Below are 24,832 nucleotides of genomic sequence, written 5' to 3'. Positions count from 1 at the left end.
ACAGTGAAACCTGAGTGCTGGAACTCAACAGGACTAGCTTCTTTTTCCTGGTCTCGCAAGTTTTCTGCCTTTGACAGAGTGCTTTTCTATTGCTCTCTATTATTGGAAAATTTTTTTTAGTTTTCCATCTCTAACAGGTTCCAGCTTTCACAGGTGTTACTGTCCTATGTGTCTTTAGCTATTAGCGGCCCGGCAGAACACTGAAGCCTCCGTCAGTGTGGCTTTCTGTGCAGACCTTACAAAGTATGAAGAAAGGAGACTTCAATCCACCTACACCTTCCCTACCAAAAGAAAATTAGAAAACGCAATTTGATTTGGTAACGCCTGTGTGTGATGATTGGATGGGGTAGGAGGGTGATGTGAGGGCGTAAGGAGGGAAAAGTTTAATTATAAAAATTAAAACTAAGCAGTGCCCTAATAGGAAAGTAGGATCTCTGTATCCATGTGTTGAGGTATGCCAAGAAGGGGGATTTAAGAGTTGTATGAAAAAGGGAGGAGAAAATATGAAGTCTCAAACATACAGCTGGTTTAAAGACCCCACCGATAAGGTAAGGTTTCTCACTTTAAATTCTCCCTCGAACCAGGCAGAAGATTTAAAAGATGTACCAAAGCAAACATCTATTCCATGTGTACGGTTTTATTCCTTCTTTGTTCAGTAAGGCTGTTCCCCCCAAACTAACTCATGATGCAGCCTTACCTCGAAGGCAGAGAAAGGTAAGAAAATCTTCTGTCTTAGGCTTCCTTTTAGAGAGGTCAGAGATTTGAGTAGCTGGAGGGGGTAGCAATGGCTCCACTATCTTTACTGGAGTTGTGCTGGGACTATTCGGCTGAGATTGAGCAAACTTCCTTTGTGCTTGCAGCCTGGGCCTGTAAAAACAAAAGAAGATTAAAAATAGATTAGAGAGAGATCAGAAAATATAGACCTATGTGTACCAATAAAACCACGACACAGAGGGCAAAGAAGACCCTATTTCAACTACTACTTTCTATTAAAGTTCTCATTCTCTCACATGCTCATAGACCACAGACTGCAATAAATTTGGTGAACGGGCTTTGATATGAAATATGTGCCATGAAGGTGTATATACGCACGTATATACATGTGCACAAACTAAACACAGGCCTGTGTATTTCAGACATTTCAATGTTTGACCATACTGGATTAGACACTTTGGTACTTTTAACTCAGCCCGCAATAATTGTAAAGAAAAATCATACTGCCACATTTATACAGTCTTTTATGCTTTAATCTGATACTGTCACAACTACACACACAATTTCCTTCATACTGGCCATTCCTACACTCAGTTCACCTTCGCCTGTCTATACATCACCATCCCAGTCTTCTATCCCAAATGAAGTAGTCTCTCTGCCTCTACTCTCTTCTGACTCCAGTTCAGCCACAGAAGTTTGCCACAATAATTAAAGCCTGTAACACACACACACACAAATACATCTCTATATTCTCCCTTCAAATTATCAGTTACCCTTTGCCTATAGAAGGTCTCTGGTAGATGAAAGCAGGTTGTAATTGAATGCTAACTTAAAGGTTGGTTGTTCAAACCCACCCAGCAGCTACACGGAAGAAAGTCCTGGAGAGGTGCTTCCATAAAGATTGCTATTAGTTGCTATCAGGTCTCCTCGCACTCACGGGGACACCATGTATACAGAGCACAACTACTCCATAGGGTTTTCAAGGCTGTGACTTTTCAGAAGTAGATTGCCAGGCCTGTCTTCCAAGGCACCTCTGGGTAAGTTTGAACTGCCAACTTTTCAGCTAGTAGTCAAGGCTTAACCATCTGCACCACCCACGGACTCTTTCTGAAAAAATTACAGCCGAGAAAGCCCTATGGAGCAGTTCTATTCTGTAATACATGGAGTTGACATGAGTAGGAATTAACTTCACAGCAATGGGTCTTCTCTGCCTATGGAAAAAGTCCTTAATTGGGGATTAAGTTAAATCCAGTAGTCCTTAGTTTGGAATTAGAAAAACTGGCCTGAACCTACCATTCTGGCCTCTTCCCTATCATAATCCTTCCTCATCCTACACAGATATTAACCACCTACCTTATCCATCTGCTATCTACAAAGCACAACTTAAGAGTTCCATAACTAAACACCTTTGATCTACGAAATCTTATGTGTCAAACATCCCTTTCTACCAATACGAATCCTAATGAGTCTGGCAAAGGCTTCTTTCCTAATACGGTAGCCAACGGTGAATTCTCCTTTCTCTATCCTAGTAAATACACTAATCTATTTTACTTTATGTATAACCAGCCTGACATAAATCGACATGAATTGTGTCATATTTGCTCTTCCTTTAACTATAGAGGGTTCGGTTCTTTTCAGAGCAGGAAGCATTTTAAGGGTGAGAACTTGCTTGTGTGCTGTTTTATACCATCTATCAAGCCCTGCTTATACAACTGCTAAAGAAATATTATTCGAAGGTACAGGGAAGAACAAAGAAGCAAGACACAACCTCATGAAAAAGGGCTTCAGGATCTGACTAGAATCTCAAATGAGCATCAATCACTGTGTGGGACTGAGAACACCACCCCTCCCTCTCAAGGTTTCTTTGAATATGAATATTATGTAAAAAGTAAGAACAAATCAGATATATTTGTAAAGCACAAAAACACCTCCCCTGATATTATCATTGGTAGTAGAGATTACGTAAAATCAGAAGCATAGTCCCTAACACACAGCTCATGTCCAAAATACCATATTTTAAAATAACATTCTAATATTTAACAAATATTACACCAAAAAAGACACATACACAGTTTTCTACTTGGTAAAAATTAGCACCTCTAGTGAATTTAACGCCAACCTCTCCCCCGCAAAAAAGATAAATGCCACCATGTTACCAGACGTTTATATTTTCTTTCCTTGATTAATTAATAAAAAATGTTTCCTTGAGTCAACTTATCTCTCACATTAACCTTAAACCCCTTGCTTTATGACCAATCTCTGCTTACACAACCAAAAACAACAATACTATGATTTATACATGAGGTCATATTCCCTCACATATATAGGACATTAAATCAGAAAAGAGAAAGCATGGCTACTTAAGGTACTTACTGGGCAATCTAGAGTCTTTTTTTTAAAAATCTATGACCATGAAAGCTAATCAAAAACACATTTAAAAAAAAAACCCACTGCTGCTGAGTCAGTTTTGACTCACAGCAACCCTACTGGACAGAGTAGAACTGCCCCATAGAGTTTCCAAGGAGTGCCCGGTGGCTTTGAACTGCTGACCTTTTTGGTTAGCAGCCGTAGCTCTTAACAACTACACCACCAGGGTTTCCAAAAAAGCACATCAGTACCCAGGAAAAACCAAAGGCAAACAGTTACTATAGCAAGGTCTTAGTCAGTAGAAAGCTTAAAAAGTTTCATAAAAATTCCCAAATGTTTTAAGAAGTAAGGCAATGCCACTATCTCCTGGTTTTGAAGAACAAAGATCTCTTTTTGGCAGACAACTACCTGTGTATATACAATAAGAGACACACCAGAAAGTGTGTGCTGCGAAAGCGACTAAGGCCAGGAGTGGCCGGGGCCGGGCAGAACTGAAGAATCAATAACAGTAGTGTACGGTGCTTCTCAACCTATCTGAAATGAGGATGGGTTTTTTTTCCCCTCCTTCAAATTTTCTATCTGTTGTTACAAATGTCTTTTTAAAGCACAAGCACAATAAATTCCAAGAAATAAAATACAAGCCCAAATTTATTAAGAATTTCAGCAGACATAAAACCACTCTGTCAAACTGCTTTAAGTTTCTCAATGCTCACTCTCAATTTCTGCACTAACCTCACTGGCTCCAGGCAGCAGTTCACCTTAAGCGCACCTCTTCAGAGGACAAACAAAACTATAGAAAATCCAACCACGTGCCAACACCACACACAGCAATACAATACCACCTTTAGGGTGAACCACCCCAAAGAACTATTCTCCTTTTCCAACAAGGCTTCTGCTTACCAACAATCCCCCGATCCCGTTTTCAAAACAAAAGAAAACCCAATGTTAATTTTTCTACTTGCATATTTCATAATGTGTACACCTCCATTTAAATGAGCACAAATCACCGTCTGAGTATTGCAGGAATTTTAGAGAAATATTGCCTGCATGTGAACAGGATGTTAAGTGTTTATTGCTTTCTCAAAAGTCAGCAACAACAAATGCCACACATTATGAAAAGACTGTGCAGCCATAATGGAAAAACAAACACACAAACACAGATGACGCACAGATGACAGAGTGGTATACTCTAAAGATATTTTACAATTTCAGGACCTTGAAGATAAACTACTTCTACCACTGTTCAAATACAAGCCACTCTGTGCCTGACGACTTCCCCAGTGAGACCATGAAAAATAAGGCAATAACAGATTAAAAAGTAGCAGCAAAATAAATTACCCCTCAGAGCCAAGCTCCCAAATGATTCAGTATTTTTTGAGACCCGGAGGAAACCAGGAACTGAAGAACAAGAGAAGCCAGTATCTTCTTTCGAGAGGCCAGAAGAAGCTGTGCTGTCCACAAAGGGCAGGTCTGCAGTTTGGCTTTTCATCCTGCAGGGACCCATGAGGATTCAAAAGGTATTGACTTTGGTTTACTGGCCCCATAGGACAGAGGGGCTTGAATGACACATCTTAGAGCCAAATCCTCGGAGTAAGCACTATTATCAGGCAGGTGTGTTTCAGGGACAGGTTGGTTCATTCCAGAATGTTACTTGCAAGGAAATGGATGTGTGTTATCTAAAATCAGAGAGAGAAAAAAAAAAAAAAAAAGGAGGGGGGCGTGTACAGAAGTATTGAAAAGGGGAAATTCTGCACCTGGAGATAGTGGGGGCTGAAGAGGCAGGTTAACATATGACGTGGAGGGGAAGGGCGAATCAGGACAACCAAGCAAAGAAGAAGGAGGTGCTCTCAGATGGTATGCTGGTATGCTCTAAAAACAGATCAACTAGGCTAGACGGCGTATCCACCTGCTGCAGCATTTGCCTCTTCCATCAGCTGACATTTTAATGGAAAAACAAAATCTTCCATTATTAGAGAAAAATCCTTTAAAATGAAACTATCATTCAAACTAAGAGAGGGTCAGAGCCCCTGGTTGATGCACTCAGCTGCCAACTGAAAGGGTGGTGGTGAAGTGTACCTAGAGGCACCCAGGAAGAAAGGCCTGGTGATCTGCTGCCAAAAACTCAGTCATTAAAGGCTCTATGGAGCACCATTCTATTTTGACACATATGAAGTTGCCATGAGTCAGAAAGACTTGATGGCAAATGGTTGTTAAAGAGAGGCTAAGAATCATCATAGGGGTAGGCGACACTGAGAATGTGGGGCCTCTAGAGCCGTCTGGCTTTGATTTTGGCTAGGGTTGCCGTTACTGCCTCCGAGTAATAGGAAGAAAAGTTGCATAAAAGGTGTTTTCCCTCAAACAAATTACAGGGGCTACTTGAGCATGATTTTATTTCCATATTTGTGGCTTGTTAACATACTTAATATAATTGGTCAAGAAAGGATTTTCCCTCACATAAGACTCCTTAATTCCAGGAACTCCAGGTATACTCTTATGCCAATGAAACCAATTAAACAGATCAAAATAAAGCCAACTTGGTAAATCAAGTGAGAGGAAATGAATCAATGTATTGAGAGGCTAATACTTCATTTACGGAGTGGTGAAATCTGGAGTTGAGGGCAGTGGGGGAGAGAGAAGGGGAGTTGTCTCCAGGCAGGACATCAATTTCACACACCTTCAACGGTGTAAACGTGTGTACGTGAATCAAAGCCCTAAAATATTAAAACGGCAAGCTCACGAGACAACAGGTGACTACTCCATTTAAGTGTTATGGGTATATATTAAAAGCTATTGGCTTTAATTTTTTTGAGGACTCTTTAGTAAGAAGATGGAAGTATGAGACCTGCCTAGAGCCACATAGCTTGGATGGCAAAACCCAGGATTCCAGAGCAGAGTCTTCTCTGTCATGTGGGAGGTGAGGCAAACCTTGCCTCCTACTCTGTAAACTAACTCCTGGGTTCAAGAGCCTGTGGCCCAAAAATCCAACCGGCTTGTGTAAATTGCATTTGTGAACTGCATTCAATTTAAAACATCCGAAAAATGACGAAATAAAATGCTAAAAAGCCAATTTACTTCTCTTCGGCAAATGGTTCTGGGAAAACTGAATTTCCCCACGTACAAAGAATGAAGCTGGACCCTTACCTCACACCATGTATGAAAAAGGGGTCAACAGCCTAAATAGAAGAGCTACAATCATAAAACTCTTAGTATTAAACCTCATGGGAAATCTTCACGGTCTCAGTTTTGACATTGGATTTTTCGATACAACGCCAAAAGCACAAGCAACGACAACAACAAAAAAAAGTTCGACTTCATCAAAATTAAAGCTTTTGTGCATCAAAGGACATTATCAAAAAAGTGAAAACATGGCAGGAAATATTTGGTAACCATCTATCTGATAAGGGTTTAGTGTCCAAAATATATAAAGAACGCCTAAAACTCACCCGCAAAAAGACAATACGATCTAAAAATGGGTAGAAGACTGGAAAGACATTTTTCCAAGGAAGACGTGCAAATGACTAAGAAACACATGAAAAGATACTCATCACCAACAGACATTTAAGAAAAAAACAAACCCACTGCCGACGACGAGTCAATTTCGACTCATACAGACCCTACAGGACAGAGGAGAACTGCCCCACAGAGTTTCCAAGGAGCACCTGGTGGATTCAAACTGCTGATCTTTTGGTTAGCAGCCCTACCTCTTAACCACTATCCCACCAGTATTTCCAATTAGATATTACGGAAATGCAAATCAAAATAACAATGAGACAGCCTTCACACCTACTAGGATGGCTACAAAACAAACAGGAAATAACAAGTACTCTGGAAAACCGTGAAGACACTGAAACCCTTATCCACTGCCAGCGACTTGGGAAAGGAGAGTGAGGAGTTACTCCTTACTGGGTACACAGCTTCTGTTGGAGGTGGTTTAAGTTCTGGAAATAAGTAATGGTGATGGCTGTGAAACATTGTGGATGTTGCTAATACCACAGCAAAATGGCAAATTTTGTTAAATGTAGCTTATCACAATAAATTATTTTTAAAAATCAATTTACTGACCTAATTCCACAGAGCATCATTCTAGAAAGAAATGCCCATTTCTTATATTACTCCTACAACAAATGTTGAAGGAATCGTCAAACGGAACCTTGATTCTTTGTCTCTATTATTTATAATTTACCATTTATAACATAATTTCCTTTATTATGAAAATCTGTTACAAACCACCGCCTTTCTATATAAATTATAATTTATCAGCCTTTATTATTTACAAAATAAGGACTTTATTCCTGGCGTTCCCTCCATCTGGAATGCACCTCCCCATCTTCCTCTTTATCTTGCCATGGCTAGCTCCTTCTCACCACCCAAGCCAAGATAAGGGAGGGGAACATTCCAGCCCTGTCACATTTATAGAGGACACTTCTTCCATGACTGCCCAAATCACCTCCTCAGAGAGAGGTGACCACCTTGAAGTGGTAACCATCCAAGACGCACATCTCAAACCCAATTCCATGCCTCTGCCCTTTTGCTCACCTTCACAGAACTTAACGTGGATATGATCTTGTTACCTGACTGCTCACTTGTGTACCTCCTTCTCTCCCCACTGCACACAGGCAGCCGCAGCTGCTTATCCTTGCACAACCTCTAAGTTTCCTAAGTATCTGGTGAGAGAATGAGTGATTACATCTCTAGGGCATGTCATAAATGCCACTGAAGAACCAGAAATTTAAAAAGGAAAAAAAAAAGTATCATTCCAAAGACTTCAATAGGAATTTATACTCTCCACTGCAGTCTCCTCTGTATGGCTGGTTTCTGCATGTAGGTGTTACCACGAACAGAGCACAAGCCCTCCACAGAAGGAACAGTGAGTGTAACACACTGCTGTACTGTTCATGAGTTACACTATACATCATTTGCTACTTAGACATCACTTTTTTTTTTTTTTTTTTTTTGAGCAGAGGGGCAGGCAGGCTGAATGGTAATCCCGAAGTTCCAGGAAGACAGCTGGAAGTATCTGAACCAGACCCAATAGTACTAGAAAGAAAGAGGCAATGCTATTCTACGCCAGGTGAAGTTGCTCGGCATCCAGATATAAGAGTCTTTATTAACCACAGGTAGACAGGAATCAGTTTCATTGCCAAAACCAGTTACCATCCAGTTGATCCTGACTTACGGCAAATTCTTATGTGTCAGGGTAGAAGAGTGCCACACAGGGTGTTCCAGTGGCTGCCATCTTTCAGAAGCAGATCACCAGGTCTTTCTACCAAGACTCCTCTGGGTGGACTCGAACTGCTAACCCTTCTGTTAGCAGCTGAGCACTTAACCATTTCTGTCCCACGGGGACTCCCAGATTCATTAAGGAGCCTTTTAATAAGCGCTTCCGAAGCACCTGCACTCGTGGCCACAATTTCTACCATCACCATGGTCATGATTTAATTACTAAGAATTTACTTAGGCCATCATTACCACAGTACAGCAAAAGTTAAACAGAGCCTGCCTCTGGCTCTCAGCCGCCACGTGGCCTGTGGGATCCTCTCAATTGTCTTCCATCACATGGCTATCCACGTGCCACACGGAGGATGTGCCTGACGAAACCCGTGCAGCAGAATCACCACGTATCAGAGACCATGCTGCATGATTAATCAGAGTGAGTGTCAAGAACTGTTAGAAATTAACCTGTTGCTGTGTACTATCAAGTCGATTCTGACTCAGAGCAAAACTGTCAACTGCCTCATTAGGTTTTCTAGTCTGTAATATTTATGGGAGCAGATTGCCAGGTCTTTCTCCCATGGAGCTGCTGAGTGGGTTCAAATCACCAACCTTTCGGTTAGCACGTCACCTTTGTGCCACCAGGTCTCCTTCAAAATTAACCGAGAGGGACAAAAGGTCCCTATCTTCCTCTGTACCCTCCTACTCCCTAGAGTTATAGAAAAGACGGTCTTTTGCTCCTGACCTCCCAAAACCTCCTCTCTTTGGGGTTCGATCGCACGTCACAGCCACAAGAATGTTTTGCTTTATCACTTAAAAATTTGCCCAAGTAAATCCTCAAAGATTTTTCACTTTCAGGTGAAAAAAGTGTATCATCTTTATGGGGACAATGAAACACGCCAAAATAAACACTAGCCTTATTTTGAAAGTTAACAAATAAATTGAAAGGCTGAGTGTAAAGCAGCCCTGAGCCAAATGTGCCCTTTTTTCCCCCCTTTTTGTAATACTCTCCCTGTCAAACCCCCTCCAAAAGCATGCATTTATAGAAGCTTCTGGGCAGCCTGCCATTAGAAGCCTCACAAGAGGGTGGCACTGTTTCCGCAGGCTTCCTCTGGGGTTATCTACAGTCTAGAATTAACCAGCTTATTGGTATCTGTGCACTCAATCTCTAGGGCAGCCCTAAATATGGCACAACAGCAATTTCTAGGTTAATTAAATTCCATTTCAGTCCAGGATTTCTGATCGTTGACAAACCCGAGAAGGACATAGCGTATGCACACAATTGGGCCGGAGAATGCAGGCGCAAGGGGAGCCAGGCGGTTTAAAGACGTGCACAGCTGGTCCCTTGTTGAGGGACGTGTATGCCAAAGCACCATTTTATTAACTTAATTTTCCAATATTAAAAACATAAGCCAGCAAATCCAATTATTTAGATTACATCCCCATTCTAAACAAAGGGCAAGGAATGGGTGGGAAGGGAGGGTCTGCTCATTCAAAAAATAAGACACTTTCTGTCTGGCAAATGCAAAATGACCAGCATAGCTGTGCTCTTTGTGCTGGTGTGGGAGCCGGCCCTGAAGCTTTGCCAACTGACTGAAAGGCCTATTCAAAAAAAAAAAAAATTCCTGTGTTTCCATCCCCCGAATAATTACCCACTCTAGTCTACCCACAGACACACACACTACAAACCTGGCAGTGCCTCAAAGAAACCAGAGTGTGCCCCTGCGTGCGTGCTCTAGAGGATGTGGGGGGTCGGGCGAGGGGATACCCTCTACCCGGGGCAAGCTGCCCACCAAATTCAAATGCGAGTGCAGTTGCAGGCACACCACCCAGGATGGTTGTAAACATCCTGAATAGTAAAGAGAAAATAAACACATCCTCAAGTGAACCCAGAGGCTAGCAGAGGCCAACTCGTACTAACCTCTGAAACAAGACGTACTCCCCGTAGATTAAAGTCTTCTAAACTCGACCCCACTCTGTGCCCATAGTTGTAACCGCTGACTTTTTCCAAACTGCAAGGACATTACATGACGACAGAAAAGGGAGTCCGGTTAGCTCCGTGAGAGGTTTTCCTACACAGAAGGCCTGCTGTATGGTAGTTCTGGAGATCCAGCCATATTAGTTCTGATGCCTTGTTTCTTATGTTACGTGTAAACAGATGAAATTGTTTATGCAAAACCACAGGATATTAAATACGTGCAACCCTTGCCTTAATTAAATTACATAGGGAGCCATTTAAAGTTTGGTATAACCAGAATTGCCTAAAGGAACATTTTGTTGGTTCAGCCCCCTAATGATCAATCTGTATAAAGTTTTGCTTGGTCAGTAAGTACAAAGAAAAGAAGAGTGGCATCACAAACCCTAGGCTTTTCTCCACCATCCAGAGCAAGCTGGGCCTCGGTTTTATAAGTAAGAAAAAGGACGGAGACTATAAAATGGTAAAAACTCTAAGGCCCCTTCTAATTCCAGGCTTCTCTGATTTCTCACTATATCTATAAAATGATGGATAGTTAAATATAATAATTCCTGTAATCTTTCCTTTTGGATCTGTTGTTGTTAAGTGTTTCTAATATACTCAGAATAATGAATAAACTCATTAAAAATGGATTCATAAAGTACATTAACAATACAGATATCATGTAGATACACCTACCCATCAAATCTGGCTTCGAAATGTTATCCTGTTGTAAAAAGTATCAGCATTGATTCCACAAAGCTTAAAACACTTAGCCAAAAGTTTCACAGTTTCAAAACATCTATGACCTTACGCTAAGGCAACAAATGCTGGTGGTGGTGTTTTGTGCTGCCGAGTTGATTCTGACTCACAGTGACCCTAACGGACAGAGTAGAACTGCCCCAAAAGGTTTCCTAGACTGTGATCTTTACAGGAGCAGATTACCAGGTCTTTCCTCCTGCTATCACCTACTGGGTTTAAACCACTGGCCTCCTGGTTAGCAGCAGAACACTTAACCATTGCGCCACCAGGACTCTTCCTAATTTCATTATTCGGGATGCGAGAAGTACTGATCTTTTTCCTATGCCCAGAGGATCTCCTAACTGGTTATGTTGCTAAGCTAAAGATGCCTCAACACCAACTCTGTAACTACAGGTTGCCAGGTAACAGAGAAAAATACTTTTAAATTTTGAGAAGTGTCTACTGCCTAGCACTTTAGAAGGCAGAAATTAAATATATATAATCTTTTTAAAACATTGTCTCCTATTTCCTTTAAACTATTAAATAGTAGCAATAAACCCCTTCCCCTTCCTAACACTTAATCCTTTCAGCGAAGAATAAAACACTCATGAAGGGAAGCTCATAACTAACTTCCTTCAGAGCCCTTAGGAACCCTTAGGAACATCACTGTAATTACTTATAGATACACTCACCAGCTTTGCCTACCAAAAAAAACCAGGGAGAAGGCAAGAGCTGCAAACACTACCACCACATGGGGAAGATGCCACAATTCTCACAAAAAATCATATTCCCACAAGAACTCAGGCACTGGACAGGCATCAGAAGAGAAACGTGGGCCTTTACTTTTCCTTACTCATTTTTTGAAGCAGGGGAAATTATGGGAAATGAAGGAGAAAAGAACTTCAAAGTTTATTAACAACACTAAATATCTACAAGCTATTCTCAAATAAAACATTACTTGGCAGACATAAACCAGGTATGAGTGACATTTCACATAAATTTAAAGTAATACGCAATCCAGCTTGTGATTCAATTAATAAAATTATTCAATCATGTTTTTTAAAATCTTATGCTGCACCCTGAAATGTCAAAGAACCAAGACTGCTTGGAAATCATGACTCCGTCATGATCAAGAAAATTTTTGACATTGACTTCTTTTGTGTTCTAGAAAGCACCCATGTCAAATTTGGGAGGGATCAACATTAATCAACAACTGAAGAGCCAACAAAGCCCTTTTGTTCTGTCAGTCACAAATGTCACAGTTGTTACAGTTTACCACCTATGCAAAGCTCCTGTTCCACCACCTCCAGGTGGCATAACCCTCTTCTTAGCAGGGATCCAAACTCCAAACCCAAGATCTAAGAGCTGCAAATTCGCTTCCCAACAAAGTCAGTCAGTTTCAGGGTAATCTTGACCAAAAACTGTATCTTACAAAAGAAGTGACTACGTAAGGATAACAAGGTCAGGAGAACAACACACAGAGGTGAAGAATCTGAAGAATCTGGTCAAAGAAATCCCTAGTATGTTACTGCAGGTACAAGGTGTGAGCAAATTATCTAAGGTACATTGAGTTTTAAGAGCCAGTTAAAATGTTAATCTGCCTTTCCGCCCTCTCTGAAGTGGGACTGCCCATTTAAGTTTAAATATTTCAACAAAAGACCCTAGCAGATTCTCTACTTTACTTTATTCAATACCCACTTGCAAACTGCCAGAAATCTCCTTTAATCCTGGCAAAGATGATGCTTTTCCCTGAGTGAAAGAGGAGAGATTCATGTTTTACTTCCTTCTTGTAAAGGCGCGATACGAAGAAATTACTTCCTAAAATGCTACGCCGCTCATTCACGAAACACCTAAATCTGGCGGGATCCTTCTAAGAGTACAACTGAGAAATTAATCCTGCCGAAACTTCCCACCAGAAACAACCCAGACTGAGTTGTGCGGGGGGTGTGATTGTAGATATCCACTCAGCACACGACAGCACTCATAAAGCCAAACAGTCCCGGAATGATCCCTGTGTAGGCTTCAGATTCTTGTATCCTCTGACTCTCAGAGGTAAGTTCACTAACAGAGATATGCTTTCTTGAAGGTTAACAAGCAGAAAAGGAGGCCGGGACAATTTCCCCGCCCACTCCAAAGCTCATAAGTAGCCAACAAGCACCAATAGATGGCAATACAGAGTCTTTAGACTGGAGCTCTGGGATTACTCCAGAGGAGAATGGAATTCTGACTTGCTGAATTATGACAAGCCCCTAGCATTAATCAATTTTCAGGACTTGCACGAAAATGTGGTACTAGCCGCTATTAATGGAAAAGGAAACATGAACTTTATTAGCAATACCTTTTCATATTCCACTGACTCAATGCCTCAAAGTTCCTTGCTTTAAAACAAATCACTGTACTTCCCTTCGTGTACAGAGGGGAATATAAATGGAAAATACATGGTACCTCACAACAGAGCTTTCTTACATACCAAAAAAATATGCCTAGCGCTAAAAATCCACGGGATGGTTGTCTGAAGTCCCACCTTCCCCCACCATCAAGAAAAGACAGGAAAAGATAATGCTAAAACTCAACACCATGGTTCTAACACATGAATCCTTCAGGAATGAGCCCAAAGTATTTACTTTGGGGCTGCAACAGAAGATTTATTTCTTAGGCTGAAACACATCATCTGCTATTTTCAAAGTATGGGGCGTTACTTAAGCTATCACCAATTGAAATGCTGAGTGAAGTTTGTTCTGTAATAAAAGAATTCAAAACAAGTCATGCATTGTCTCTTTCTGAACGTTTACAAAAGGTTTTTATGGCAATTGCCTGAAGATGAACAAACAGGATCATAATTAAAGAATCTGCTAATAGCTAATGAATATGAGAAGAGCAATTATCCTCCTTTTTAGTGCTTTTGCTTTGTGATCCTGGAGTAATGGAACATTCTCCTACTGGAAAATGGGAGCTCACACGATCCTGCAGACTCAGTTGCTAATCTCCGGCTCTGAGTCACTGGCAGCTACCAGGAAGCTTATAGGAGACACATCCGTAGCCTAGAAGTTTAAATAAAAGCCAAGGAAACTGTATCAATTCAAAGTAGGCAAAACGGGGTCACGCCTTGGAAATCACCTTCCTTCCCAACAATGCCTAGAACAGCCCCTCAACAACCTTGAGTTTTTATCAAGGTTCAAGGTTACACAGGGTAACTATATTACAGGCCAAGAAGTGGAAACGTCTTTCCAAATGGCATTGCCAAGATAAACCAAACTGACTGCCCTCTGCAATGGTTAAGATTGTGTGTGGACTTGGCCAGGCCATGATTCTCTGTGTTTATATGTGATCCCTCCCATGATTGAATCTGCTGTGAGAAGTCAAATCAGTTGAAAGGGAGTTTCCTTGGGGGTGTGGTCTGCATCCAAATATAAGCAGGTGTTCTGGCTTTTTTGCTCACTCTGGATCCTGCACCGCCTCCTGTTCCTCTGACCTCCAGCTCTTGGGACTTGAGCTATCAGCTTATCTGCAGATCTTGGCATTCCTTGATATTGGGAACCTGCCGATCTTGGGTTCGACAGCCCCTTCGGCTATGTGAATTGAGAGAAGCCTCTATCCTGATACACAGACTTGGGATGTTTCAGCCTCTACAATCACCTGAGCTGTTTCCTTGATATAAAACTCTCTCTACATATGTTTATATGCTTTACCGGTTTTGCTTCTCTAGAGAACCCAGCCTAAGACACCCTCTTAAACCAGACCAACCTGAGGGTGTGTATACACATGTATGTGTCAACTCACACCTTCCGACTCACTCACAATACTGTGTGTCATTTATGTTCTTAATCACCATTCCATGACCTAAGACGCCTTTCCCCAGTGCAAAAAACCTCCTCCCAGCTCTTCCTCATTGGCCACCTGGCAGGCCAGTCTCCTCTCGCGGGATGTGAAAGCACAGGCTCTCTCATAGATTTCCACTCCATGGACAGAGGAGGACATGTCTGCTGACAGCAGCAGCAGTAGATGGCAGGTACTCAGTGAGCATCTGCAGGGAATGGTCGCCATTAATTGTGTATGAACCCTCAGAGGGGTCCAGCAAGAATGTGTTCTAACTAGACCTTGCATACATCACGTAAGGGAAAAGTCTTTCTCTGATTCACAAGGGGCCCTGATGCCAAATTACAACCATTCAACCAGTGAAACCCCTGGCTGAAGGTACAGAATTGCTGGTAATAGGATGAAGACTCCAGCCACCTTGTGACTTAGAGGTCCTTCCCAGGGACACTGTATTTCCATTTGCAGCGATACAGTAAAAGTAGCTCAACAGACATTTTGTGGATTTGAGCAAAATCAATAGCAGATAGTCCCACGTGAATTTAGGGTATGAGAAATTCCGAAAAAGCCCTCCTTCTCACCCACTGCTGAGGCACCCCTTTCCCACCATGCATTTAAACTCCTTGACAATGTCTGATCCCCATTAAGCCTCAGGAAATGTCCGAGAAAAGACACCCAGCCTCTTAAACAGGACTCAAGATAAACAACCAGGCTATATGTATCACTTCAGCAACTCCACTGGCCTGAAAAAGACTTCCTGTTCAATTAAGTCCTTCATTAATCCCTACTGCTTGAGCCCATTTTCCTTGTCTGTAGACAGAAAACGATAAAGTCACAAGGTCAGTTTCCTTGAGCGCAGCTTAAACCCTCCAAAGACAGCTGCAGCCAGAAATCTCTCTTAGGTGCCTTTACAAAGCCTCAGTGTTGTCTGGTTTATGCACTACATGGCATGGGGGCGGGCGGGCGGGGGGGGGAGGGCGGGGGGGCGGCCCACAAGACACAACAGAAATGTCCAGATAAGATAATCAAAAGGAGTCCTGGTGGCACAGTGGTTAAATCACTCCATTCTTAAATGCAAAGGTCAGTGGTATAAACCCACCAGCACCTCCAGGGGAAAAAAATGTTTCAGTCTGCTTCCATAAAAGCTACAGCCTTCAAGACCCTATGGGGCAGTTGTAGTCTGTCCTACAGGGTTGCTCCAAGTCGGAATAGACTTGACAGCAATGGGCAAAATGGAGACTTAAGCCTAGCCTCAGTGCGTCCCTTTCACACTAGGCAGCATCAATCTTTGTGATCTGTTTTGCCTGGTTTTCCCCTATTCTACCCACCAACCAGAATCAAAACAAGCTATTTCAATTGAGCAAAAAAGCAAGAAAACATTCAAAAATAAAAATTCAAAAGTTGCCATCGAGTCAATTCCGGACTCAAGACAACCCCATGTGTGTCCCAGTAGAATTGTTTTCCACAGTGTTTTCGATGGCAGACTTTTGGGGAAGCAGATCACCAGCTTTTCCGTTAGAGCTGCCAAGCGTGTTAGCTGTTTGCACCACCACCCAGAGACCTGGTCTAGGGGAACTTAAATTAACTTCATGGCTATTCTCAAGAGATGCTACGCCTTTTTTTTTTTTTGTGGGGGGTGGGGTAGGTAGGGACCACAACTAAACATGTAGCCAAGGGGTTACCAAAAAAAAAAAAAAAAACCATTGTCATTGAGTTGGTTCCGACTCATAGCGACCCTATAGGACAAAGCAGAACTGCCCCACAGAGTTTCCAAGGAGCGCCTGGTGCATTCGAATTGCGGACCTTTTGGTTGGCAGCCATAGCACTTAACCACTACGCTACCAGGGTTTCTGAGGAGCTATTAAAAAGGGTATGATAAGGAGAAAAATTTTCACATTTTCAAAAGGGCTTCAGAAACAAGGATATGCTGAAGAACATGGAAATAACATCCTTCCCTACTCTGCAATTCATTAATTAATAGATGAAACAGAACCTAAACAAGGGCATTCTTCCCCAGTGCAGTCTTCAGCAGTGCTTTCTGCCAGCAAACTGACCAAAAACAGAATCACATTCATAAAGATACGGGTGACAAGCACCCTGGGGGTAGGGACATAACAAATCTCTTTATAACGAGTCTCCTCAATTCTGCTGCCTAAATGTGTCCTAATGGTCTCACTTTGATCAAAGAGGCATCCATCTTTAACTGCGTCAATATACTGCCAAACACCACACTCCCAGCCACAGATCAACAATGGGAAGAGGTGCTCTCACTCCATCCCCAGCAATTTATAAAGAAGCCTGGTAAAGAGAACACTTCCAGCTGTACAATTCCAGCCTCCTACCCCCACACCCAAAATACCCTCAGAAGGCAGCTACCCGAGCTTCATTCCCAGAAAAGACCCTGAGGAACCTATTGGGTTTGAAAAGGGATGATGACTCACTTTTCCCAGCTGCTTCTTTCAATTGCTTTCCTCCTGGTTTTTCTTGCTTTGGTTTCATGTATTTTACACAAATCCAAGTATTCCAGATTAGATCCAGAACTTTCTAAGATGGACATTTTATTGGAGATGGAGCGTACAGCAGTCTCACATCACAGAGTTTTGTTTTGTTTTTTATGTCAGACGATTTTAAATATAAAAACTGTTATACAAATAAGCCATGCAGGTAGGAACTGAATGCTTTCCTGGAGCCTCTGGTGTTAAGTTAACTCTAAATTCCATGACCTCTCAGTTCTAGGATGATAAACCCAAGCTACGAATAATAAAACAAAACAGTACTGAGTGACAGACATAATAAGCAATGAAAACTGTAAACGTATTCACAAAACAGGAAGGCAAGGACTGAACAGCAAATTCAAACTGATAAAAAAATGAAAATCTATTCTTTCCTCACTCAAGTTTCTGCTCCAATGACGGAGATGAGAAGATAAGCTCAGAGCTATTTAATATGCTGAGGAGGATCCCCCAAAATTTACGTGCAAGTAAGGGACAGTACATTTGAGTAAAGAGCGGTGCAAAGGCCTGGGATAGAGATAGTCAATGGTCCAACTGACGTGAACATTAAAGGGGCCAATGGAAATGTGCAAGTAAAACAGACACACGCACACATATACACCCTACCTCTCAGGTCTAAACAGGCCTTGGTTTTCATGAAGGACAGCCTAATCCAGTCCCAAGTATGACCTTGGCTAAACCAGGGAGTCAGCTGAAATTGCAGCTTTTGCCATTCCCTGCCAGGCCTGAAACAACTTCCCTCTGTAATAGAAATCAGCTTGGGAACTCTGTCATTCACCATGCGCGAATGTTCCAAGAGGAAAAGTAGGATTTATGCCCCTCCCTCTCTTCTAGAAGATGCTTCAAGGCAAACAACTAGAGACAAAGATAACCTCCCAGCCCTGGGCTTCTAAGAAGAATCTATGCTGCTTAGAAGAAAACCGCCCAGGAATGGCAGTAAAATGGAGAGCAGTACAATGGAAAGCGGAGTAGGCTGTTAATGGGTCTGCATGTGTGGGCCCATTTAGAAATCCCAAACCCTAAAGTCCCACCTAAGAGGCAAGCACAGAAGGAACCACCACATACAAGTTGAGAAGGAATCACACGCTATCTCGGTGAAGGACAATCAACCAGAGTCCCATTCACTCAAGAACTGAATGCGAAAACATAAATAAAATAAAAACTCAATTATGGAACAAAACTACACAATAAAAGCTACCTTTTTTTTTTTTTTTAATCGATAAGGATTCAAGATGGCGGCCTAGTTCGATGCACCACACTGTCCCTCTACAGCCTAGAGAAACAAAGTGTAACAGATACAGATGACAACCCCAGGACTCTCAGCATCAAATGAAAGGACATAGAATCAGATCACACACCGGATGGAAAAGAAAACTTAACTAGAGCAGCAAACAGAGAGAGATACGGAATAAAGGTGCCCGGCCAGCCAGTCTGGCACAGCAAGACCATTTTTAGACAAAGCCAACAGCAACCCTGGGTGAGGAGTATATGAAAACAACATCACACAGCTCCTAATAGGAGACAGAGAAACTGTGAAGACATACCCAGAGTGAAGCAAGGCGCGCAGGACATGAACTGGAGCTAAGGAGGGAAAGTACAGGAAAGGGGATGAGAACTTCAAGAGTAGGGAGGAAATCAGAACAGGGAGACTCTCCAGCAGAGGTACCTCACCAGTAGGGTGAGCAACAGGCAAGCCTCTCTGTTTTTTGTTTTTTTTTTTTTCTTTTTCTCCCCCTCCCCCAACTTCCTACCCCACCCCTCCCCTGCAGAAGAGAGCACCAGCTCTGATGCATCAAGATAAAACAAAATCATTAATACATAAAATAACACCTCAAAGTCTCGGAGACAGCAATGTCAGACCATATAAAGAAACAAGACATGATGGCTCAACCAACTAACCAAAATGAAGAGGCTGAAGGCCTTCCAGGGGAAGAGAGGATAACGAAGCTGCTGATAAGGAATCCAAAAGGCTTACACACAGAGTCCTCAAGGAAAACACAACAAAATCCTAGAAGAATTCAGGAAAAAAATACAGGGATAAAATTACAAATTAACTAGACAACTACAAATCATATAAAAACAGGAAGTAGGAATCCAGAACATTAACAATATCAGAAATAAATAAGTCAAAGAATATAAAGAGAATTAAAACAATGGAAGAAAGAATTAGCAAAATAAAGGACAAATAGTTTGATACCGATTTGATCAAAGAATAAAAAGAAAAATTAACGGAAAAAAATTACGTGGGATATTATGAAGAAGAATAATTTACATGTGACTGGAATACCAGAACAGGAGGAGACCAAAAAAAAACACCCCAACAAGGGAATTTTAGAAAATCTCCTGAAAGTTCCCCAATATCATGAAAGCAAAGAAGATTTCCAGCCAAGCCAAACAACAAACCTCATGTAGGATAGATCCCAAAAGAAAGTCACCAAACATATCATAAACAAACTTTCCAAGTCCAAAGATAAAGAGAGAATTCTGATAGCAGCTCAGAAAAAAATAAATATCACCTAAAAAGGGATTCCGATAACACTAAGCTCTGATTTCTCAGCAGAAACCATGCTAGCAAGAAGATAGATATTCATACACCTACAATGAAGATCAGTTAATACATTATTCAAGTTTACTCACCAACCACTAAAGCCAAAGACAAAGAAATTGAAGCATTTTACCAACGTCTGCCGTCGAAAAATGATTAAACGTGCCATCAGAATGCACTGAATATTACTGTAGATTGGAATGCAAAAGTTGGAAGCAAAGAAGTGGGACTGGTAGTTGGAAAATATAGACTTGGGGACAGAAACAATGCCAGAGATCACATGACGGAATTTTGCAAATTTTTTTTTTCCCCACCAAAATGAATGGCGACTATACACGTGGGCCTCACCAGATGGAATACACAGGGATCAAATTGACTACATCTGTGGAAAGAGATGACGGGAAAGATCAATATCATCAGTCAAAACAAGATCCAGGGGCTAACTGCACGTACAGGCCATTGATTACTCATATACAAGTTTAAGTCGAAACTGAAGAAAATTAGAACAAGTCGACAAGACCTTGAGTATACCCTACCTGAATTAAGAGACCACCTCAAAAATAGATTAGACATATTGAACACTAATGACCGAAGGCCACACAAGTTGAGGAATGACATCAAGGACACCATACATGAAAGCAAGGGGTCACTGAAAAGACAGGGATGAAAGAAAAGATCAAGATGGATGTCAGAGGAAACTCTGAAATTTGCTCTCGAACATCGACCAGCTAATGCAAAAGGAAGAAATGATAAAGTAAAAGAGCTGAACAAAGGGTGGCTCAAGGAAACAAAGTATTATAATGACATGTGCAAAGATGTGGAGACCAAAAAAAAAAAAAAAGGAAGACCATGCTCCACATTTCTCAGGTTGAAAGAACTGAAAAAAAGAAAAATTCAAGCCTCGAGTTACAATGGTGAAGGATTCTATGGGGAAAATATTAAATAACGTAGGAAGCATCAAAAGACAGAAGGGATAAACGGAGTCATTATACCAAAAAGAATTACCGGACATTCAACCATTTCAAGAGGTATCATATGATCAAGAACCAATGTTACTGAAGGAAGAAGTCCAAGCTGCACTAAAGGCACTGGTGAAGGACAAGGCTTCAGGAATTGATGGAATATCAATTGAGATGTTTCAACAAATAGGTGCAGCACTGGAAGTGCTCACTTGTCTATGCCAAGAAATATGGAACACAGCCTCCTCATCAACCGACTGGAAAAGATCTATATTTATGCCTATTCCCAAGGAAGGTGATCCAATTGAATGCAGAAATTATCGAACAGTATCATTTATATCACATGGAAGCAAATTTCTGCTGAAGATCATTCCAAAGTGGCTGCAGCAGTATACAAACAAGTAGCTGCCAAAAATTCAGGCCAGACTCAGAAGATGATGTGAAACCAGGGTTATCATTGCTGATGTCAAATGGATCCTGGACGGAAAGCAGAGAATACCAGAAGGATGTTTACCTGTGTTTTCCTGACTACACAAAGGGGTTCGACTTTGCGGATCGTAACAAATTATGGATAACATTCCGAAGAAACTATACATAGATCAAGAGGCAGTTGTTCGGACAAAAAAGAGATACTGATTGGTTTAAAGTCAGGAAAGCTGTGCGTCAGGGTTGCATCCTTTCTCCACACCTATTCCATCTATATGCTGAACAAATAATCCAAGAAGATGGACTCAGGGCATCAGGATTAGAGGAAGACTCATTAACAACCTAAGTTGTGAAGATAACACAACCTTCCTTACTGAAAGTACAGAGGACTTGAAGCACTTAACTGATGAAAATCAAAGACCACAGCCTTCAGTATGGATTACACCTCAATATGAAGAAAACAAAAATCCTCACAATTGGACCAATAAGCAACATCATGATAAACAGAGAAAAGATTGAAGTTGTCAAGGATTTCATTTTACTTGGATCCACAATCAACATCCATGGAAGCAGTAGTCAAGAAATCAAAAGAGAGCCAAGATGGCAGAACAGACAGATGCTTCTGGCAAGCCATCTTTACAACAGGGACCCAAAAAAACAAGTGAAATGAGTATATTTATGTCAAGCTAGGAGCCTTGAACATCAAAGGCAAGCTTAGAAAACGAGCTGAGGGGCAGAGGAAAGAAGAGACATTTCAGAAGCGGAGAGGAGTTACCGGACCTGAATCACATTCTGGGAGCTGTGGCAGAAGGCTGGTATTAGCGTTTGGCCACAGTTTCCTCATGGAGAAGCAGCCAGCCACACATCCTATTCAAACCTCTGGAACCAGAGAACAGTGCTCTCGGCAAAAGCTAAGTACTTGCCTATATTTTACTACCCGTTCCACGCCCACCCTAAAGCCGGCGTCAGTGGCTGTTGATTCCCCTGGGCCTGAGACAGGCCCACTTGAGCACCTAAAGCCATCCTCCCGGCCCTGGAGAAGGAATAAATTTGCAATTACTTGCCAGCTCCACTAACTGGGGGAGCTGAGGGCGGAAGTGGCTCCTGTCCAAGAATAACGGTCCATGGACTTTGAGTACCTTTCCCCTCTACATGGACCTGCGTGGGCCTATATCAGAATAAGCCCTTGCTGGTAGACTCCAACCATTTCAGCTCTGCAGCGGAGAGGTGGCTGTTAGATGTTTGACATAGCTTTACCTATTAAACAGAGTCCTCACCTACCCACAGCTGGAGCCTAAGGACTGCTAGCTCCACTCAGGTAACCCAGCCACCCATGACAGGGCTCCAAGAATAACTGGTACCTCCCAATCCTTACAATCAAAATCACTGGGTGCCCATGGTCCAAATGAAGAACACACCCATGTATACGCTTTAGGGAACAGAGACACGCATTCCTCAGAGACACGTAGGGGATGATTCTCAGCCCCCTGCCATGTTCACAGTGTGACCCTCTGCTGCAAACAGATACACGTTTATCACCCCTGACCCTCTAAGACTGTAGGACAGAGCCTGTACCACACACTTGATGAGCAGCTACCTGGACACCTGAACTGAATTCATACAAGAAAAGTGAATAGACTTCTAGACTGATATACCTGATAACAGCTCTAGCCGTTTGAGAACAGGACATTAGAACTTCAAAGGTGAAAGTAATCAAGATAACTTATTCAAGCAACACATTTCGGCATATCAAAACAAAGCAAGAAGCTAAGACACAGTAAGGAAACATAAAATAAACTAATACGATAACTTATAGATGGCTCAGAGACAACAGTCAATATCAAGTCACATAAAGAAACAGACCATGATCGCCTCAACAAGATCTCAAAACAAAGAATCAAGGGATCTTCTAGATGAAAGTGTGTTCCTGGAATCAACCAGAGACAGAATACAAAAGTTTAATATACAGACATCAGGAAGGAAATCAGGCAATACGAAGAACAAGCCACTGTACATAAAGATAAAGCAATTGAAGAAATTAAAAAGATCGTTCAGGAACATAATGAAAAATTTAGTAAGCTGGAAAAATCCATAGACAGACAGCAATCGGAAATTCAGAAGATTAACAATAAAATTACGGAAGTAGACAACTCAATACAAAGTCAGAGAAGCAGATTTGAGCAAGTGGAAGGCAGAATTTCTGAACTTGAAGATACAGCACTTGGCAGTAGTATCTTTGAAGAAAAATCAGATAAAGCTATTTGAAAAAACAAAAAACTTTAAGAACTCATGTGAGACTCTATCAAGAGAAATAACCTAAGAATGACTGCAGTGCCAGAATAGGGAAGGATGACAGAAGATACAGAAAGAATTGAAAATTTGTTGGCAGAAAACTTCCCTGATCTTGTGAAAGATGAGAAGATATCTATCAAAGATGCTCATCGAAATCCACATAAGGTACATATTAAAAGAAAGTCACCAAGACATATTAAAAGCAAACTTACCAAAACCATAGAATTTTAAGAGCAGCTAGGGATAAACGAAAACTCACCCACAAAGGAGATCCAGTAAGAACAAACTCAGACTACTCGGCAGAAACCACGCAAGCAAGAAGGCAATGGGAATGATTTATACAAAAAAAAAAAAAAAAAAAAACCAAAGGAAAAAAACTGCTAGCCAAGAATCATATATCCAGCAAAACTGTCTCTCAAATATGAAGGTGAAATTAGGACATTTCCAGATAAACAGAAGTTTAGGGAATTTGCAAAAAGCAAACCAAAACTACAAGAAATACTAAAGGGAGTTCTTCAGTTAGAAAATCAATAATATTAGTTATCAATCCAAGATTAGAACACTGGGCAGAGCAATCAGAAGTAAACCCAGATAGGGAAATGAAAAAAAATAAATACAGATAAAAACACGCTCAGAACAAGGTAACAGTGATGTTATTATGTAAAAGAAGACAATATTAAAACCATAAAGAGGAACTAAGAAATGTAGTCATAGATCTTCCATATGGAGAGGAACATAGGACGAAAAAAGGAAAAAAAAGTTAGGTTTAAATTTAGAAAAATAGGGGTAAGTAAGGTAACCACAAAGGAGGCAAACTATCCTACACATCAAAATAAAATACAAGAAAAAAATAGACTCTGGAGAAACAAAATCAACAACAATAAATATGAGGAAAGAACAATATATAAAGATAATCAACTCAGCACATAAAATTAAGTGGAAAAAAGAAACTGTCAACAACACACCAAAAAAAGACATCAAAATGACAGCACTAAATTCATACCTATCCATAATTACCCTGAATGTAAATAGACTAAGTGCACCAATAAAGAGACAGGGAGTGGCAGAATGAATTAAAAAACACGATCCATCTACATGCTGCCTACAAGAGACACACCTTAGACTTAGAGACACAAACAAAAACTCAAAGGATGGAAAAAAATATATCAAGCAAACAACAATCAAAAAAGAGTAGGAGTGGCAATATTAATTTCCAATAAAATAGACTTTAAAGGTAAATCCATCATAAAGGATAAGGAAGGGCACTAAAAAAAAAAAAAAAGGATTAAAGGGACAA

At 41.2% G+C, this 24,832-nt stretch overlaps 1 protein-coding gene across 4 annotated transcripts in view; it reads right to left on the bottom strand.

Moving 5' to 3' along the window:
- Positions 1 to 24,832, bottom strand: part of JARID2 (jumonji and AT-rich interaction domain containing 2) — a 317,022-nt gene that overhangs the window by 89,169 nt on the left and 203,021 nt on the right. For all 4 annotated transcript variants that reach the window (XM_049884288.1, XM_049884305.1, XM_049884315.1 and 1 more), the window contains one exon: positions 698 to 867. In XM_049884288.1, coding sequence (XP_049740245.1) covers positions 698 to 867 — 170 coding nt within the window. The remainder of the gene's footprint in view (positions 1 to 697; positions 868 to 24,832) is intronic.

The sequence above is a fragment of the Elephas maximus genome, chromosome 1 (genome assembly GCF_024166365.1).
Source record: "Elephas maximus indicus isolate mEleMax1 chromosome 1, mEleMax1 primary haplotype, whole genome shotgun sequence".
NCBI lineage: Eukaryota > Metazoa > Chordata > Mammalia > Proboscidea > Elephantidae > Elephas > Elephas maximus.
This window is presented reverse-complemented; position numbering and strand designations above follow the sequence as displayed.